Below are 15,152 nucleotides of genomic sequence, written 5' to 3'. Positions count from 1 at the left end.
TCTCTCTATGAAATCCCTTGCAGTAGCAATTTATTATATTAGTAAATCACTTTTGCTGCCTTTGGGATTAAATGTGCTTGGAAGGTTTAGCCTGTAAGACCATAATCACATATTACGCTCATTCATAGAAATGTGTTCTATATGCTGCTTTTTGTAGATGTGCTATAGCACTGGTGCTTTAATACACATCATGATTTGCTGTGTGTCCCCCACACTGGTACTCAGTTTGTCAACACCCATTGCCACCGTCTAAGATTGTTGAATCTGTACCGGAGCCAGATGGAGTAAAAAGTTCTCTGATTGGCTGTTCGGTTGACTGCAGAAGGGGAAAAACTAAAGGCAGCAAATCAAGTATCTTATGCGCCAACTCTTGTTTTTGAGCTTCATTTTTTGTGTGTGAAAAAGTTTGTTAGTTTAGCCGGCTGCATCCGAAACCACATATTAACACACTATGGCAGCTTAATTTGCATAAACTACAATTTTTGCATTTAGTGAAGTTATATGCATTTTGGGAAAAAGGGATTTTTTTTTAATGCGTTTCCATGCGTGAAACGATACGTCATTTCAAACAGGTGCAGCCTTGTGTTACTCAAGTTCAGGATCTCTGGATTGAGGGTCTATTCAGTTTACACTCATACGTCCAGTTATATTCAGAGCTACATCCACATGGCATGTGTGTACAGACTGAAACCATGATCAGTGTGAACCCGAAAGAAAACATTCCAAGCAACGTAGACAGCTGCAGTTTTCCATTAAACTTTCCACACCGACAGTAATGTCGTCCTCATCCCAACAGAACCAAAGCGGTCATCTCACCCGTGTCATAATTCCATTTTGCGGAGAAACTCTGAGGCCTGGATGTGATTTCAGTATCAAAGCCTCTTGGCTTAGTGGCTTAGTGTGTGTATTAGAAGCAGAGATTGAGAGACGGATCAGTGCTGTGATGACCTGTTTATGTTCGTGTAAGAAGGGCTCTGTGTCACTGCTCTCAATGAACTGTGTGCTTATACATATACTAACAGAGCTCTCCCTCTCCACCACACACACGCCACACAGAAATACACACTATAAGACAAAACCCTGATTCAGCATGGCTAATACACATGCTTTATTGTGGCTTCAGACACAACACACCCCATTGCTGTCTATCTCTTTGCCCTATTTCTTAACGACTCTGGAAATCTGACACCTCAGATGAGGGTGTATGTCTGTGTGTGTTTTTGTGTGTGACCTAAGTCTCCAGCTGTATGGTAATCAAGCCTGAAAATGGCCGCCTTCTTTGGCTGGTAGCCCACTCTGCTCCTCCTCCTTCAGCCCAGACAAAGAGTTGTTTGGCCACCTGTTGAGAGCAGAGCTGAGATTAGTGCACGCTGCTGGGGGAGGACAGGGGGTTTGACGGGGTTAACAGAGGCCAACAGTGACTTAGGATCACATTCCTAAAAGAATAAGGGGAAAGAGCCACCCCACCTCTTCGTCTTCTGCTTCCATCCCTCTCGTTGTTCTTCCTGTTGCTGCTCGTAAGGGAAACGGGATCTGTGGGGGAGTGAGTGGATCCCTGCGGTGGAGGTACAGGAGCAAAGTGGCCTTTCTGACTGTCTGAAAGGAGACAAGTAGCAGAGAGCTGGCAGCAAATCGCTCTGGGTTTAGGTTGCTCTGAAGCAGCCACTCACTGGCTCTCTTGCCAATAGCTTGATCAAATCCAGACGCACAAAAAAGAATCATTACTAAAACCTGCTGTAATCTGCAGCGGACATGGAAATCCTAAAGACGCTTACTGTTCTGTTTGACAAAAATGGGTTCCAGGATTTGCTCTTTGATGACTGTCATGGTTGTGAAACAGAGGAAGTGCTTTTTTATGAATGTGTGGGTGAAATTTCTGAATGTACACCATCCATTCTTCAATTGGATTAGTCTGGTGGTTCCATTTCCACATCTTAATCAGGCAGTAACCACAGCTCAGCATCATGTTACAGTTTAAAATCTGTTCACAAAGTACAATGAAAGAAAGTGAAAACTTACTTTTTTTAACAAGCATTTTGTGAAGGAGATCGTTGGAAAGAAAGTCAGCAAGAACCCATAACACAGAGCAAGACAGAACAGGAAGCATCTCTTTAAATAAACTCTGTGACTGCATTAGTAGTCATGTTCCTGCATGTCATTGTGAGCGTGTGGTTTAGGCTGTAAAGGTCATTCCTTGTACTATGAGCAGCACTCAGTTTTTCAGAGAGGAGGTCATGCGCTACAGTAGGAACAGGAAATCCTGCCGAAGCTCTTTGATGTGGAGTCTCAGGCACTATGCATAACCCTTTGGTTTGAACGTAAATGGATTTTCTTCTCTTCTGTTTCATGATCACTTTATGATCAGAAAGAGCCTTGATGTTAAAGTTCTGTTCTGTGGCTCATATTCTCATGGTGATGTGTTCTGACAGGGTCCTGCTCATCGTGAAGAGTCAGTCAGTCTGAACACAAACCACACAGGGCTGCAGAGCACCCCGGGGCCGACCTCCAGCGCCGAGCTCAATCATCAGGCTGACACATTCAGAGGTTCACATGCTTTCAATTGTAACAATTACAATAAACCCATGACAAGTTTATTACTTGGCAAGCTATATTACCTGTAGTATAAGTGCTGTATAGCTCATAACTATCGTGTGTGTGTGTGTGTGTACGCTGTAAACACAGGTCTTGCTGGTAGCTTGGCATCTCAGGTGGCTTCAGCTCTGGAGCTTAAAATTGAGAATCAGGACAAGGACGACATGCATGATAACCACTCGTCTGATGACATCAAGTCTGATGAAGAGAGTGATAAAAGGGATATTAAGACGCCTAGAGGAGGGACTCGAACAAGGTATGTTAAACCCAACTCCCTACTCTATGCAGCCCAAAAAGTGTTCACTTTACTTTAGCTGTATAAATTCATCTGTGCGTACTCATTGGCAATCATAAACAAGCATACAGTTTCCAAAGTCGGCTGTTTTAGTCTTGCTTACTGCCCACCTGACTCTTGCATGTGCTCCTGATTTTCTCCACAGCAGCATTAATGAGGACGAGGATCTGAACCCGGAGCAGAAGGCAGAGCGCGAACGTGAAAGGAGAATGGCTAATAACGCACGAGAGCGGCTGAGAGTCAGAGACATCAACGAGGCATTTAAGGAGCTGGGCCGCATGTGCCAGCTGCATTTGAAGAGTGAGAAGCCCCAGACCAAACTGCTTATCTTACACCAGGCCGTTGCCGTCATTCTCAGCCTGGAGCAGCAAGTCAGGGGTCAGTCACTTTCCCAGCTGTACTACTGAACATTCAATTGATTTAATATCCATAGGGTTCAGTTAAAAAAGCTATAATTTCATAATACCACAGCAGATGTTAACAGTATTGCTAAAGTATACAGAACTCTTGGAAAATTAAACTGAGGGTTTGGTCTTATTTAACTTGCATGTAATATACTTTAATGGAACTTTTAAGAGACAGCAGTTTCTTCCAGAGTGTGGAATTTAGATCAATTAAGGAAAATTCTTACAAACATAAGCTTATCGCATGTGTTCATTTTCTCCATCCAGAGCGGAACCTAAACCCTAAAGCAGCCTGCCTCAAGCGGCGAGAGGAGGAGAAGGTTTCTGGTGTTTCAGGAGAACCGCAGCAGACTCATCCATCCGTTCACCCTGGGCTTACAGACACATCCAACCCCATGGGCCATCTGTGAGCACAAGGCAGGTAAGCTCAGCTATGTGCAGTAGGATTAGAGTAACGTTTTTTCTGTATTATACAAGCACCTATCATGCAATGCATATATTATTTAAGGCAAATTTAAAGATGAAATAAAACAGGTTGTTTGACACTGAACTAATCCCACTCATCATTTCTTTATTTGAACTTTCAGATCAAAGTGATGCAGAGAGAGTGTGTAAGATTGCAATGGTGACCTTGCTTTCTAAGGGCAGACAGGACTCACAGCTTGTGACACAAATTTAAAAAGACAGAGACCACTGCAAGCTAAATTCCAGTCAAGCGACCCTGAGCTCGAAGAAAACTGGCAAACGCCAAACTTCCTCCAAAGTCCAAAATTTTATAGCAAATTTCTGCCCCCAAGAAAAATACTCAACAAAAGCCGAAAGCCCTTCAGCACATATCACTGTCCGAAAAGCAGTGTCACATCTGTACAATCAGAGACTGTCAATGTCCCCCTCCACGTGGAAGTTGCATTGTGCCTAAAACTGAATTGACGAATGCATTGTAACAGCAATTATTATTTTTTTGTTTGTTGTTTTGTTTTGTTTTTTTGTTTGTTTTTTCCTATTTATTATGTTACTGATCTATAAAGTCTATGTTTAAAGGGAAAGTTATAACACCGCTTTAAGAAGCTGTTTGGCATTTCAGTAGATCTTCAGTTTGCCAAGCTCTTAGTGATCCTGCTGGAGCAACACCGTGGAAGCGATGCACTGGGCCATCGCACAGATTTAAAGCATCCTGCTCAAACGTCACGACTGTGGCGTTTGAAATGAAAACGCACTTCAAAGTCTCGTATGTCCTCCCCTTTTTGTCTAGGAAAAAAAAGAATAAGAAATAATATATTATTTATATTTATGATGGATTCATTCCACAATCATCGTCACCACCAGAAACCAAAACTACCTAACGATTCGTGTTTAGTTGTGACGCACACAGTTTAGTGCAGTGGACAGATGAGTGTTTTTTTTTTTTTGTTGTAGTTTTTTTTTGTTGGTTGCACCTTCCCCTGTGTAGCAGATGCAAGGCTCGGATGGCAAACTGGAGCTTTACTGAAAGGTCAGAGGTCAACCAGAGGCTGACATTTATAGTCGTTAGTAAATAGTTCAAATCCCGAGAGCAGACCAGTTACTAAACCCTAGCATTCCCTGCATACTTCATAGTGTCTTAACGGAAGGAAACGAAGGACTAATCCCGGGTTCTTTGAATTCTTCAGCCATATAGTGTTAAGTGGGAAGAAAATGGCATATTTCCATTTATTGCAGTTTGTTGGTTTTCTGATGTTACGTTATTTGGTCTCTGTTTAGTTGAACAGCAGTGGTCTTCTACGCTTAGCCTCAAGCTGAGAAATTGGACATAGCTAATATATCAGACAGAGTAGACTCAAAAACGACGACCATAGCATCACCTGGCCTGAATTGAAGTTTTGCTTGATTTTCTTTCTGTCTACAAAAAAAAGACAAAAATCACAAAAAAAATCATTAAATATCCACAACATTATATGTTTATTTGTAATTGTATACAAAGCATCTTTCTAGGCTTCATAGTAAAGCGTATATTGTCCTGCGTGAAAATAGAAGAAAGATATTCTAAGTTACTTAGGATGGATTTGTCTCTCCCCCAAAGCAGTGAAGTACTTTATACAGTGTGCGTGTGTTTGTGGGTGTGTGTGTGTGGGTGTGTGTGCGCAATGTCCAAAATTCAAACGCTGTGACAAACAAAATCAGCAACCAGGCAAAACCATGAACAAAAGCATTTTTTTATATCATGAATCAGCATCAAGTCTTTTTTTTCCTGTGTATTGTTTCTTATTGGACATATTTTTGGTCTTAATTCTTTCTCTTGAAATTCTTTCTCCCAGCCCCCTTTTGTCTTCCATATGCATGCTCAGCTCCTCAAACAAAACTGCCACATCAGAAAGAAAAAGTCTGAAGAACAAAGAAACTATCGCAGAAATCTAGACTGGAAACCATTTTCTGTCTACAATCCCTCAAACCTTTTCTCTTAGTTTTCCTTTCTTTTTTCTCCCTTTTTCAAAATCCTTGTGATATCTATATTCGTCTTTGTGGCCTTGTTATACATTTCAGTATTGAAAAGCTTGTGTTGTTGCTGGCTAAGTTTCGATCGAGGTTCTGTGTCATCTTTTTATTAGCTGCCTTGTGTGTTTTCTTTTTTTGTTTGTTTTTTTTTGTTTGTTTTTTTTTCTCCTGCGTTTATTTTCTGCTTTTTGTTCCTTTTGCTCCTCTGTTGGATATGTTAGACTTTGCTGTATGCCCTCATGCTTTCCCTCATAAAAAAGTATATGAAAAGGATAAAAAAAAAACAAAAAAAAAACATTTGGCTTATTTTTCACTGTAGTTAGCCTTTTATACAATAATATTGTAAGAACATTTCTTGAATTCTAAATATTACTCTTTCTAGATTTTTGAAATCAAAAGTTTTGAGTAAAAAGTTTCTTACTTTATTTTACTATATTAGATAGTAAAAAAATGTACGGTTATTTACCATAACCTGTCCACTATTATTGAGAATTTATGAATAGCATCTTAAGAGCATAAAGTAGGATTTGTAGCTCGAGGTGTAGTGTGTATGAGGTGTCGTACGAGCTCGATGTTCTATAGGATGTGCTCTGATCTCTGGCTCTAGTCTGCAATGTTGGTGAACAGATGAACAGATTTGTAACCCTGTCCAAATCCAAGGTATTGTCAAACATCAAGAATTAAAGAAACCAGCAGCAAATAAGTAAATTTCTTTTCTGTCTCTTGTAACAGAAAACACAATATGTATATAACATTTATGTAGCAATAAATGTGCCATCTTTTTTAACAAGACTGTACGTGCGTTTATTTCCTTCTCTTGACCTTCAGGTGCTTTTTTTTAGTTGTTGATTGATACCTCATGTATGTTTTGTTTGTATGAGTTGAGTTGCAAAAAAAAAAATGTATTCAGAAAAAAAGGTTTTTATGTATCTAGTCCTGCCACCTCATCCCCTCTTTAGAAGACTTTTCTACAGTGGATTTAGGCCAAATGAAGAACTCCATGCAAGAGCGTGTTTTATACTCTGTAACTGATTTTTTTCTTTTTTTTTTTTTTTTGAAGGCATATCAGTGGACCATTGTAGTCTGTATCAAAAGAAGTACTATGGAGCATATGTTTCTATTTTTAATAAAGTGTGATAGCAGCAAGCCTGCATCCAGTGCCATGTTTTTAAGTCTGTCTCGCACACCGCTCCAGTTCTGATGCTTTTAAACTGTTGGAAGAAACTGAATCAGTTTGTTTGCTTTTCCTTTTTTTGAAGTGAGGTGTGAATGAATCTGTCTTTAACTTCATCATCATTACAGTCACTACATCACGAGTATATCAGTGAAGGGTCTGAGGTACGATATAAAAAGACAATTCTGATTCATTTATTTCTCTCTCCTTTAAGCTGAGCGGTGATCAGAATGTCATTGAATGTCTTTTTATTTATTCCTTTGTATGTAAGGGAAGGTGTTGAGAAGCCCAGCTTGTAGAGTTTGTATAGAGTCAAGCAGTGTATTACGGACGGGAAATAAAGACCCTGTCTCATTTATGCATGTTTGTGCACTGACATCAGGCCTGGCTGTCCAATTAAAAGACTAAACTGTCTCACAGGCCCAACACATCTGGCTCACATTAAGTTTCTGTACATGTGAACGCAAGATGTTTTCTTATCACATACAGGCTGTGTAGATTGGTCTCTCTGCAGGCTCGGCCCTGAAGCCGGAGTTATGCTCAGGAGTACTCGGTGTGTCCAGGTCTGTAAAACCTGTCCTGGAAGTTTGTGCTGTGCTTCTTCCAGTGCGACACATCATCTGTGGCTTAGAGAGGGTGGGATCGCTTCGCCTCATTTCCTCTCTGAGCTTTGTGTGTGTGCCGTTTCCTGACTTTAACATGCCTTTATGTGTTTACTTGCGGTCACCTTGTGAAACAGCCATGTTTTCTGTGAGCGCCGGACCACCGGGCCTGAGCTCTGATGTGTTTGGCTGAGACGAGCCAGACAGTCATCTTGGCTCACGTTGCTGCCTTCTGATCAAGTGCTGCCATGCGCAGGAGCATATCGTTGCTGGACAGTCAGTTTGACTTGGTGATTATTGCTCTTGGCTGGACATTTACATCTATATATTTGGCTAAGACTTTTGATCCAAAACAACTACATTTCAAGCACAAGGCCGAGCAGTCAAGAAGAGGAAAAGAGCAGAGATTTAAACCATCCAGTCACCTGTATGGCACCTTAACCGCTGAGCTGCTCCTGACCAGATGTCCAGCTCATGTCTAGATTTGTGTATCTTAGTGGATAAATATTTTCTTTCTCAATATATCCTTAAAGTCATCCTAAACCTTTTAAAATCTGTTTTATCATAATAAACATGAGTGCACAGACTTGGCCAAACATTCTTTTAAGCTTTTCAGGGGTGGAAAATGTCATTGGAAAGAATTATGAAAGAATTTTATAATATTAGTTCAATGTGTTAAATTATGTTTTAATATAGAAATACACAGTATGCACACGTGCATCCAACTTTCCTATTCATAGAATAAAGCAATAAGTCAGGTGAGTGTGTGTGTGTGTGTGTGTGTGTTACACAGTAAATTTTATCACAGAGAAGAGTGTTCTTAAGTGCAATGTGAAGCTTGCACCTACAACCCCATTAACTCGTGTTGAAAACAACCTCACAGCCTCACACAGCTTATTGCTTTAAGAAAACAGCAAGCAAAGCTGTGATGAATCCAATGGCGAGCAAAGATGTATCATTTATCTAATTTTATCATTTGAAGTAATATTTTTTAAAAATTCTTCTGTCATGCAACATAATCTGTAAACACTAGTCTTTAACAAATTGTGCAAAAATTAAGGCATTTTCTAGACAGAACAGTAGCTTTTTTGTAAAAGTTTATTAAACATGATACGTTAATACAGAATTTAATTATTATGGTTGTGGGGTAAGGTGTGTGGCTCAGATTCAGATCACCGAAAGTGCCTGTTATAATCTTTTTCATGCACGTTAATGTGAACCCGTAAAGATTCTTAGCCTTTTTTAGTTACTTTTTTTTTTTTTACTCTTTCATGGTCTCACCTCATCAAGCAAATTATTACCCATTTAATAAAAAATTATACTCTTTAAAATAACAATAGTTTAGTTCAAGCAGATTTATTGAACAGGCACCACAGTCACAAGTGTGTTCTTATAATGATCAGTAATGTAGTGTCTAAATGCATAGCAACAGAATGCAGAGGTTTAGAGTTTTCTCTCTTCTAAAATCAAATCTCCGGTAAGCTGATGATTCGAGCCAGAAACAAAAACAAATGCTCATAAGCACTTAGTACAATTATTATTTAAGAAAGTTATTATTAATAATGTATTTCTTTTCTCATTGCATGATTGGTCAAGTATAGTTAAGTCTCAGAAGACTATGAAGACTATTTGTTCTAATACTATCTCTGATACATATGAAAATGATTTATGGGGGGGGGGGGTAGTTTCTATATAAACCCTTTGTTACAAATAGGTCAGATTTGTTTGTCATTCAGTATTGTGCTATTTTTTCATCTACTTTTACTGGCAAGGTGCATGTGAAATTCAAATTGTATGTGTAATGAACAAGAACGAAATGGATTGTCATGTCTGTATGCGATAAAAGTAGATGTAATACATTGATCAACTTTTAATAGCTTTATTGATGGGAGGCAGATTGGATCAACTCAAAATCTTCCTCTTTCTTTAGTTGATTATTTTCTTTGCAACAACAAACATAGCTGTCTGCTTTCTGCAGGTTTATCAATAAAGGGCAAGTCACTATCTGAGCTTGTCAGGAATATAAGCTAATTGTCTTTTACCGGTGCATAGGGTATAGTGGGGCATAGGGGGGCAAGAGAGGGGCATAGGGAGGAATGGGGGTGGCATAAATCCACCAACTACAGCTACTTTATATTGTAGTAAACTCTTTTTTTGCTTGAGCACACATCTGGCATTTTGTTACTACAGAGAAGTGAAAGATCCTGATTCCTGTAGTATATGGTGCTGAATTATTAGTGTATTTGGGATGCTTTCACAGCTGGTGATCCAATGGCTTATGAATTAATGGCTTTAACAACCAGTTTGGCTAAAAATGAAATGTACAATAAATTGTCTCATTAACCAAATGCTGAAGATCTTTATTGTATCTACTTTGATAACTCACAAATAAGGAAAACTCTAGCAACTCTAGCTTTAGCATCATGCAAAGCACATTCTTAAATCAAACTGTTTTGAATTGTTCACTATGTGACTCAGACTTACTAACCCTGTATGACAAGCACGTGTTGAATGCTTGACTGCATTTGTGGTAAGGGTGGAATTATGTATGCTTTATTTTTGGCTGAACCTTTACTTCCTGACCAGAGTTAGTAGTTTATGTGTTGGACAAGATTCATGCACCCTCACTTCAAATGGAGAAAGACAGCGCTCTCTACTGAACACAACTGAACAGGGTTTCCTCCCTGAACAGAGAGTCTATTGTATAACTGTGTAACGCGACCCCAGCACTAGAGTTCAGAGCACTGAACACTGTCCTCCCACTCCCATAAACACACACACACACACTCACACACACACACACACACACACACACACACACAATCACAACAAAGCCACAACAAAAGGAGGGGAAAGCTGTATCTATACACAATGTGTTGGCAAGAAAGCCTTTAATATTTCAAAATGTCCTTGAATCCATTGTCATAAAGCAACTGAGGTCTCAAATGCAAGCACATGTATGTTTGGCATGAAAACATCAAACCTTAAATAAATAGTTCAGAGTTGGAAGTGTCAGTGTTGAGATCTGTTGTGAGATGCTCTGATCTTGCTATTTATCTAAGTTATAACTTTACCTGAACTTACCAACCACACAGTGATACAGAGTGCAAAATAACTGAACTGGAAAAACAAAGAGACAAACAAACAAAATCAAAAACAAACAAAAAACATCTGAGTACTGATTTACATGCAATCGTGTAAACTCAGTCACTAGATGGAGCTGTTGGTCTTAAATCGTGTCAGGCATTAAATACATCACATTTATGTTGATGAACATTAGAATACTGTAATACTTACTAATAAATGATGATAGATTGTAGTAGCCTGATATTATGCTATAATATTTATTGTAATTGTAGGGATATGTAGGTTAGGCAGAAACCCACTAAGGTTAACAGAAAGAGGTATTAAAGTATTACAGAAACTAGTACATCCACATTAACTCACACCATCAACACTCAGGTTTTAATCTTAGTTATTAAGTGACACTTAAATGATTATAGTTAGTTTTTCGATGTAAGTCAAGTGAAAAGTAAAATTCCGTTATATGCATATACCTTGTGTTTTATTGTGCTGTATGTTATTGTTCTCAATCTAGAGGTGTTAACACAACAACAACAACAACAACAACAACAATAATAATAATAATAATGGCAATAATCATAACAATAATAACAATGACAATAATGATAATAATAATAATAATAATAATAATAATAATAATGACAAGAATGATAATAATAATAATAATAATAATAATAATAATAATAATAATAATATATTTTTTAAAATGCATTATTAATATTAATTTATTTTATTAATTAAATTCAGTGCAATTAACGCAGTGACTATTTAAATCGTCCATTTTATGAACATTTTTTTCATAAGAGGAAAACCTCGCTCGCCTTGTTAAATCGTTGCCTTGGTTACAGATCGTTTGCAATTCCAACAATAAAGCGCGAGTCATTATCTGAGCTTTTCAGGAATCCCACAAGATTCACAGAGTGGGCGGGGTTATGAACAGTACCGGTGAAGAGGGCGGGGCTTATCGTGTCTCGTTTATCCTGCTGCTGATAGAAGTTAGATGATTATTCTCGGGGCGTGGTTATAGAACATGAAGTGGGCGGGGTTTTAGGGGAGGAGTTTAAAGCTCTAGTGCGCAGTTGTTGCTTTAAGTCGAACTGACCCTGAATAAAAAACCTAAGCAATAAGTTTGACTTTGAGACACTCAGTGGAGCATGGGCTTGTGTTTCCCTTCTGTGATTATTATTACAAGCTGATAAAGACCCAAAGTGCGTGTTCTGCGTGTTCAGTCACTTCTATAGGTAAGTTTGGTCTAACTTTAAAGTGTTTTTAATTCTATTTTAACTTGTTTCTGATGATCCTGAGCGTGGGAACTTTATTACTCAGCAAGTCGAGGCAGAAGATTTATTTTACAACAACATCAGAAAGTTAGTCAAACTGTGTGGAAACTAGAGAAAGTGAAGCAGAATGTATTTCTAAACATTGTTTTATTTATAAACTCTAATCAAATTTATGCAGCACTTGTAGCACCTGTTATCAGCATCTTGTAGAAGTTTTGGATCTGGTCACATTTTAGTGCAGCAAGCATCAAAGATTTAATTCTATTTCTCTTTTATAGGTAGAATAAATAGGTTGTGTTAAATAACGTATAGAATAACTTATAGAATGCTTCATTAACAAACTGGACATAAAAATAAGTAGAAGTTATAAAAACACTAAGAGCTAAAGTTGATCCAAGGAAGTCAAAGAGAAACTTCAGGTGTTAACAGTCAGTTACTTTAACACTGAGCTTTTTGTTCAAGAAACAGAACATACCAGTTTATTTACTTTTGCCTGTATGTAAACCTTCTGCTTAACTGATCAAGATCATTTATAAGATACTGAAGCTTTCTACCTTTTAGGTGAGGAAATGTGTGCAGCTTTCTGCTAGATTTTTTCTGCTAGATTTAGATTTGTCCATTTGTAAGAAATGTAAAATATGACCACAAATTGATCCTGGTGATACTAAACTGCTCATTTGACTGATGTATATTTTTTGATAACCTTAGAATTACAAACAGTTGCTCGTTCAAATGCACGTCTAAAGAGCATCACAAAGTAGAACAAGTAGAAATTTTAACCTATAAAGAGTTAGCTTAAAAAGATAAGATTATATATATATATATATATATATATATATATATATATATATATATATATATATATATATATATATATATACACACATCAATTATGCATTTCATTGTTATGCATATAACTGGTATGCAGTTTGCTATTGAATAAATTAGAAAAAAAATTATTTAAGCTGGAGTTAATGCCTTTTGGACATTAAACAAAGGAGACATCTCATTTTATTTGCCTCTTTGCTTTGTGAAGGTGATAGACACGTCGGCACATATGGATAGCTGTGGCTTATTGTGTAGCATGAGGACATCATGAGAAAATTGTTATGATTCTTATGAACATCTACGCTGATGAATTTGATTGGTTGCTAAATTGAAATGATTGGATGCTAAACTGCTCATTTAGCTGATGTATATTTTTTGATAACCTTAGAATTTCAAGCGGTTGCTCATTGCAAATGCAAGTCTAAGAGAATCACAAAGTCAACAAGTAGAAACTTTAACCTACAAAGAGTTAGCTTAAAAAGATAAGCTTGGCCTTCAGTTTCATTCCATTTGAAAATGAATGACCAGCACAACCATAATCCCCTTCTCTCCATCCAGAAATGAATAGGAATACACAATGATTAGTGACATGAACTGTACAGGGACAGTTTTCCTTAAATAACAGATCTAAATGTAATGACAGCATGAAGTTATGAGCACTTTTTAGTTGCTTCTGAAATCTCTTCATTCTTATGATTAACTAAAATGCCAAACAAACCATACTGTCTGTCTGTGTGATGTCACCTCCATTTAGCATATAGCTGAAAACATTGCTGTATCAGTAATATGTCCATTTTAAATGTATGTTTTAAGTATATGTTCTAACCTGACTGTTCTTTGTGACGTGATTAACACCTGATCGCAAAAAACTAATGTACTAAAACTAAAACTAAAACTAATGTTACGCAGTTTGCTATTGAATGAATTAGAAAAAAGTTACTCAAGCTGGAGTTAATGCCTTTTGGGCATTAAACAATGGAGACATCTCATTTTATTTGCCTCTTTATTTTGTGAAGGTGATAGACACGTTGGTGAAGTAGAGCCATGATGCTCATCCTCCAGCTCCACACTGCAGTCCTATGACTTGTCAGTCTGCAGATGCACATATGGATAGCTGTAGCTTATTGTGTAGCACGAGGACATCAGAGAAAATGATTAATTGTTGTGATTCTTATGAACATCTACGCTGATGAATTTGATTGGATGCCAAATTGAAATTATTAAATGCTAAACAGCTCATTTTGCTGATGTATAGCATACAGTAACTGGCTAGATGAGAGAAGAGAACTTCGCTATTTGCAGTGAGTGCACTGAAGGTTTAAAGAATAATGCAAGGAGTAAAAAAGTAAGTTTTTTTTTTTTTTTTTTTTTTTTTTTTTAAACATACCTATGTAAGTGATATTAAAGTAATGTATAAATAATACTTCTGCAAAATAATGGAGTACAGTATTGGATGCTGTGTAAACAATGAGACTCTCTGCAGCTCAGCATAGGCTCAAATATCACATTGTTAATGCTGGAATTTCCCACAGATGCTTTTGGATTAATTTAGGGTGAGGTTAAGCTTTTTTAATTGCTTTAAGTTTGAAGGTTAAGCTTTGGCATGATCTGTCATGGCATACACTGCTTAGAGAAGTATATACTAAAGAAGTGTTCACTAGAGAGGTGTAAGTGTTTTGGAGGAGGCAGCTGCATGGAGGATTAGCAGGGAGTGAATGTAAGCTGGCACAGGCCATGTGGCCTTCCTCCCTGTCAGAGACTAGTACTTTACCACTTCCAGAGGAGACAATGAAAGGAAAGAAGCTGTGTTATCACACTGAAGCTCATGTGCACCAGATAACGTGATCCTGTTTCTAAAAGAAACTTATCATATCCCATTTTCCTCCTTTTTTCCTTTCCGCTTCTCTTTTCCTCTTTTTCTGAAGCATTAGTGGACACGTCATAGCTGGTTGTTCAGTGTTTTATACTTTCAGAAATGTTGGAAGCTTTGGGATTTTCCTAGATTGTCATGTATTAAACCAGGAAAAGTGGTTTATTGGCTTTTTGGCATGTTTTGCATTTGTGTTATGAAGAATAATAAAGGGACTATGCTGAGTATTAATATGCAGATATAGCGGTGAGGAGTGTTTGTTGTGGCCTGTGCGGTGCTTTGTCATGGAAACCTTTCAGTCTTGGTCTTGTCTGATGTAGGCCTAGGTGAACCAGGGAGAAATGTGTTTATTTGTTGGTGTTATCACTGGGGTCTGCTGATAACATGAACAATAAAGCTTTAAGCACTACTGATAGACATTCTGCAGCTCTGATGCCTGTTAGGGGTTGATATGTATATTGCTTTGTGTTAGACACAAGCATGTTTATAAAAGTGTCCTATTTTGACTGATAGATGTGTAACATGATACATGAATGGCTGGCATGAAGGGC

General features: G+C 37.8%; 2 protein-coding genes across 11 annotated transcripts in view; both read left to right on the top strand.

The window, feature by feature from the left end:
• tcf12 (transcription factor 12) overlaps window positions 1–6,553 on the top strand; it is an 81,749-nt gene extending 75,196 nt beyond the window's left edge. For 8 of the 10 annotated variants that reach the window (XM_060858861.1, XM_060858852.1, XM_060858855.1 and 5 more), the window contains 5 exons: window positions 2,430–2,544; window positions 2,683–2,848; window positions 3,033–3,265; window positions 3,559–3,712; window positions 3,879–6,553. In XM_060858861.1, coding sequence (XP_060714844.1) covers window positions 2,430–2,544; window positions 2,683–2,848; window positions 3,033–3,265; window positions 3,559–3,701 — 657 coding nt within the window. In that variant the 3' untranslated portion in view covers window positions 3,702–3,712; window positions 3,879–6,553. The remainder of the gene's footprint in view (window positions 1–2,429; window positions 2,545–2,682; window positions 2,849–3,032; window positions 3,266–3,558; window positions 3,713–3,878) is intronic. The other 2 variants (XM_060858854.1, XM_060858853.1) reach the window with 2 other exon arrangements.
• Window positions 6,554–11,708: 5,155 nt separating this feature from the next.
• Window positions 11,709–15,152, top strand: part of cgnl1 (cingulin-like 1) — a 30,285-nt gene continuing 26,841 nt past the window's right edge. Inside the window, exon 1 of the mRNA XM_060858798.1 lies at window positions 11,709–11,864. The gene's annotated coding sequence lies outside the window, so the exon portion shown is untranslated. The remainder of the gene's footprint in view (window positions 11,865–15,152) is intronic.

Source organism: Tachysurus vachellii, chromosome 23, assembly GCF_030014155.1.
Source record: "Tachysurus vachellii isolate PV-2020 chromosome 23, HZAU_Pvac_v1, whole genome shotgun sequence".
Classification (NCBI taxonomy): Eukaryota; Metazoa; Chordata; class Actinopteri; order Siluriformes; family Bagridae; genus Tachysurus; species Tachysurus vachellii.
This window is presented reverse-complemented; position numbering and strand designations above follow the sequence as displayed.